General features: G+C 46.8%; 1 protein-coding gene across 1 annotated transcript in view; it reads left to right on the plus strand.

Moving 5' to 3' along the window:
- The first annotated feature begins 3620 nt into the window (after positions 1 to 3620).
- Positions 3621 to 4634, plus strand: part of LOC103071740 (collagen alpha-1(I) chain-like) — a 1669-nt gene continuing 655 nt past the window's right edge. Inside the window, exons 1-2 of the mRNA XM_007454752.1 lie at positions 3621 to 3968; positions 4392 to 4596. Coding sequence (XP_007454814.1) covers positions 3621 to 3968; positions 4392 to 4596 — 553 coding nt within the window. The remainder of the gene's footprint in view (positions 3969 to 4391; positions 4597 to 4634) is intronic.

Raw genomic sequence — 4634 nt, forward strand, 5'->3', positions numbered from 1 at the left:
TGGCACAGGGGCCTGCATCCTGGCTGAGTGTTTTTGCCTCTAAAGGTTCATTTAGGGTCAAATGAGTAAGAAACCTTACACCCTCGGTTAACGTTTCACCCCAAGCAGTGGTTTAAACTCAATGTTAGTATTACATCTGCAACCATCATGTCAGTGGTTTAAAAAGGCAGCACAGTTACCATTAGATGCGAACAGTGCCTTTCATTTTACAAATGCTGTATTTACACTAAGAGACATAGATATAGCCTCACGGAGGGGAATCCATGGTACTATTTTATTGATTCGTTTCTTTGTATTAAAAACAATTCCCAAGGCTCTTCTCTATGAACACTTTAGCTTGACATTCAAGGCCAACCACAATCTGGCACCTCCTACTCTTTATGGAAACTCCTACCCTAAAGCCTATACTTTCCCACTTTCCAAGCTTTCCTTGGTGTGCTCCCTCAGCTCTGTTGATCTTCCTCAAGCAGGAGAGCCCACCCAGCTCTCCGTGTGGTCTTGCTTTGCTTTCCAGGCCTGGAAGCTAGTGCTCATTTCCATTCTTAAGGTCTTTTGTCTTAAGCATCTACTTTTATTAGTTAACTTTTCATATGTATGTGATATTAACTCCCAGCTTAGTCTGTATGTGTTAGGGTTAATGACAGGTATTTAGATATAACAGGGACTCAAGTATTTGTTGATTAAAATAGTCACACTTAAAATGTGTCATTTTCAACCTTTTAAACAGTACCTGATAAGCCATCTCACCAATTCCAAAGGGTACTCAAGAAATCTTTTCAGACGATAAACAAACATTTACTTCACAAGGATAATGGGAAAGGCCCATTCCCTTTCAGGAAAATCTAAGGATTAAGACTTTTAAAAAGAACATTTGGGACAAAAAGCCATCAAAGACTGATGCTTAAGTCCAAGAAATATTTTAGTTCCTGTAAGAACTCCATGGTGCTGAAGAAAAAAATGTTTGGAATACTATAATTTTCTATTTTTAAATGTCAAGAATGGCAATAAACAAATGAAGCCAATCAAATTTAAGAGAACAGAAAGTGTATTTCCACTCGTGGTTAATTACTGATATTCAACGTGGAACCATTTTTAGTGTCAATATATTAGATGACAATTTCTCACAGTGAAAAAAGTTCTGAGGATCTTCAAATGGGAGCTAACCCATACATATATTGTAAGTTACTATGTAACTTATGAATACATTGTAACTTATGAATATCATAAAAATGACTTTTTTGTAATAATGTAAAGTCTTTCCACATTAATTTTTAGCTTTTTAAGCTCCTGGAAGGCAAGTGATGTATCCCAAGAATTTCTGTGTTCCTCACTGCACTTGTCATTTGTTGGGTAATTAATAGTGTGATATATGCCTAAAATGCCCGAGGTAGGAGTTTGAGAGAGAAAAGGGAGAGATATTGTGGATACCTGCAGACAAGTGAGAAGCCTCGCCCTGTGCGGATCCAGTTCTGCCCTGTATAGGACCAGCTACTTACTATTCTTAAGCATCAGCCATCTCTCTTCTGAAATCTGGCTATTCATGCCCACCTCAAATGTTTGCTGTACGGATTAGAAGAAATAATGTAGGTAAGGGTTTTGCACAGTTCAAGTACTTAATACTTTTGGAACATATTTTTAACGTGCCTATACGTACCACGCACTCTTCTAGGTGTTGGGAATTCTAGATAGAACAAACTAAAGTCTTTGCTCTCATGGAGCTTACAGTGTAGGGGGAGGGGACAGACAAATTTACCCATAGGTAGAACATGTCAGGTGGAAATACAAGCTATGAAAAAAATTAAAAGGGGGGTGGGTAAGCAGATAGAATATGGAAGGTGTGTGTGTCTACGTACATGCATATGCTATTTTATACAGAGGGTGGTTAGGGATGCCTTCTCTGATTAAGACCTGAGAAAGAGTGGGAGGGGGCTTGCAGATGTGTGGGAAAAACTCAGCAAGGAGAGGAAACACCAAGGCAAAGTCCTGGAATAGAAGGCCTGCTTGGCCAGTCTAAGGGAAGGGAAGGGGGCGGGACGGGGGGTGGGCAGGGTGGGAAGAGCCCAGGCTAAGGTCATCCAGGCAGCATGGGCCAGAGCACCTGGGACCCACAGGCCTCTGTAAGATCTTTGGGTTTTTCATCTGTAGGCGCAAACCGCTGAAGAACTGTGAGCAGAGAAGTAATCTATGTATATTTGAAAAGGCAAAAAATAGTACTATCATCAAATGCTGTAACTGTAAGGTATTTAATACATGGGAAATAAATACTGTCTATCACTGTTCTTTAACTTTTACTTGGTTCACCTAGATTTTAAGAACCGGTGAGCCATATGAAACTGCAGTTTCTATGGGTCAAAAATGGTGGAACATCATCATAAGTTCCAACCTTACAGGATACGGTTAGTAATGGGGCACAGAACATGGATTTTAGAATAAAATATAAGCGGATTTGAATCCCAGATCCAGGCCTCATGAGCTACAGTCTTGGGCAAGTTACTTAACCTCCTTCTCCTTGGGTTTCCCCTTATGTAAAATGGGGATAAAATCATAAGGTTAAAGCCACAAGTTTGAACTAACAATTAAATGAGATATACATGTAAAGCACTTAGCACAGGGCTTAAGAGCTTAATAAACAAGTGAACAGATTAAGAAGGGAAACTGAACATTTTAAACTAGAGTCAAAAGAATCACTTAGTAACAAACCCCTTTACAACTACCTATCATTTAGCCAGGTATGGAGGTAGCATACCTTACACTAGTTTTCGAAATGACAACAGCTTTTTGGTCAAATTACTATTCCCTGCATTTACAAAATTCACCCTTTAATAGATAATTAGGTGAATACTCTATACCTCTGCTAACAGTGATGGATGTTGGTGAACTTAAAATATTTGAGTTAAATGTTTTTAACTTTGTTTAACAGAGCAATTCCATTTCCTCTATCAAAGCAGCTTAATTTTAAAAGCAAGCTCACTTTCTGCTTTTTAAACGGACAGGCCAGTAGCTACTTGCCAGAGGTTTTGTTTGAAATTCATTTCGTAGTTTCAATACAACTCAAACTTAGAAGTGTTCTTCAGAATTTGAAGCAAAATTTCCCCCCCACCCCGCAAAAAACCCACTAAGTTCTCACTTAAGTTAAAACACAGTTGACATGATTATAGACATGAAATAGATATTTCAGCCACGTGTCACGCTTACAAGGGTCAGTTTGATGTTAAATAATTTTGTCTACATTAGTAATTGAACATGTCATAAAGGGCTTGCAATAAAATGCAGATACAGATTTGGTGGCTGACAATTTACATAAACCAAATTTTCTGAACTGCAACTGCATTGTTGCAGTTCAGAAAATTTTCCCAAGCAAACCTAAATGTTTGAAATCGATTGTATTGCATGAAAAACCTCGTGCCCAAGGTATGATTACTTCAAGTTTGCAAATATGAGTGCTGACTTTCGCTTCTCCAACTAGGTGCATGCTCCGTGTTTCGTCTCTTCATCGCGGCTTCATTTTGTTAGCGGATACTGATGCCATCACGAAGCGCTACATCGCAAACAGCGTGCACGTTCCGCTCCCGACTTCGTACCGCCGGTGCTCACTCTTCACCGCAGCCTGAAAGAGCTGGATGCCGCAACGGAGCGGACCCGGGCCCGTAGCGCGCCCCCCAGCCCGGACCCACGACGCACGGCCACCGCCACAGCCACGCAGTCGGGGCGGCAAGGGGCGCCCACGCGAACCCGCTTCTCCTCCGGTTCCTTCCCGCCGCGTGGCTCTCGAAGCAGGAGGAGACCGCTGGGATAGCGGGGGTCGTCGTGCGGGCCCACCAACGACACAGCGGCAGTCGGAGCCCATCGTGAACACGTCCTGCGCAGGAGGACCCGGGGCCGCAGAAACGTTACAGCGCAGGGCCGAGAGCCAAGACCCCGCTACTTCCCGCCCCCCGGGGTTCTATGGCTTGGCCACCGCGCGCGGGGTACCCCGCACCAGGACCCCTGCACTCGGAACGCCTCTCCCCCTCCCCCGCCCGGGGCCGCGCCCCCTCCCCGGCCCCGCCCCACGCAGGCGCGCGCAGACCCCGCACCTCCCCCTCTGCTCCCGGGGCCCCGGCGGGGGCGGAGCGACCCTCGGAAGGGGCGTGGCCTCCGGCCCACACGCACGCACGCGCTCTCGAGCCTTACGGCTACGTGTCGGGCCACGTGACGCCCAGCCTGAAAGTCCCCTGTGAAGCAACAGGACGATAAAAAAATTTGTTTGGGTGGGGGCGGCGGAGAGGGTGGTGGAGAGGCTTTTAAAGAACTATAGTAACGGGGGAGAGGATAGGGCTGTGCGGCGGCGAGCACAGCCTTGGCGCGCAGTAGCTCGTCCCGCTGGGAATCCCTCTCCCGTAACGCTACAGCCAGACCGCGCCCGCCACACGAGCCGGCCCGGCGGCGGGGAGCGAGAGGCGGCGCGCCCCGCGCCCCCGCCCCAGTGGAAAGCACAGCCACCCAGCCCCCTCCCTCGTCTTTCGGCCCAGCACCGGCCCCTCCCTCCGTTCTCGCTCGCCCGGGACGGCGACCCCGGCCCGGCGCCCAGGCCGGGATCGCCGTGCGTCGCCTCCCGTCACGCCGTCCGCCGCCGGCCCTTCAGGCCGCCCACC

This window comes from Lipotes vexillifer, unplaced genomic scaffold (genome assembly GCF_000442215.2).
Source record: "Lipotes vexillifer unplaced genomic scaffold, Lipotes_vexillifer_v1.1 scaffold1230, whole genome shotgun sequence".
NCBI classification, from domain to species: domain Eukaryota; kingdom Metazoa; phylum Chordata; class Mammalia; order Artiodactyla; family Lipotidae; genus Lipotes; species Lipotes vexillifer.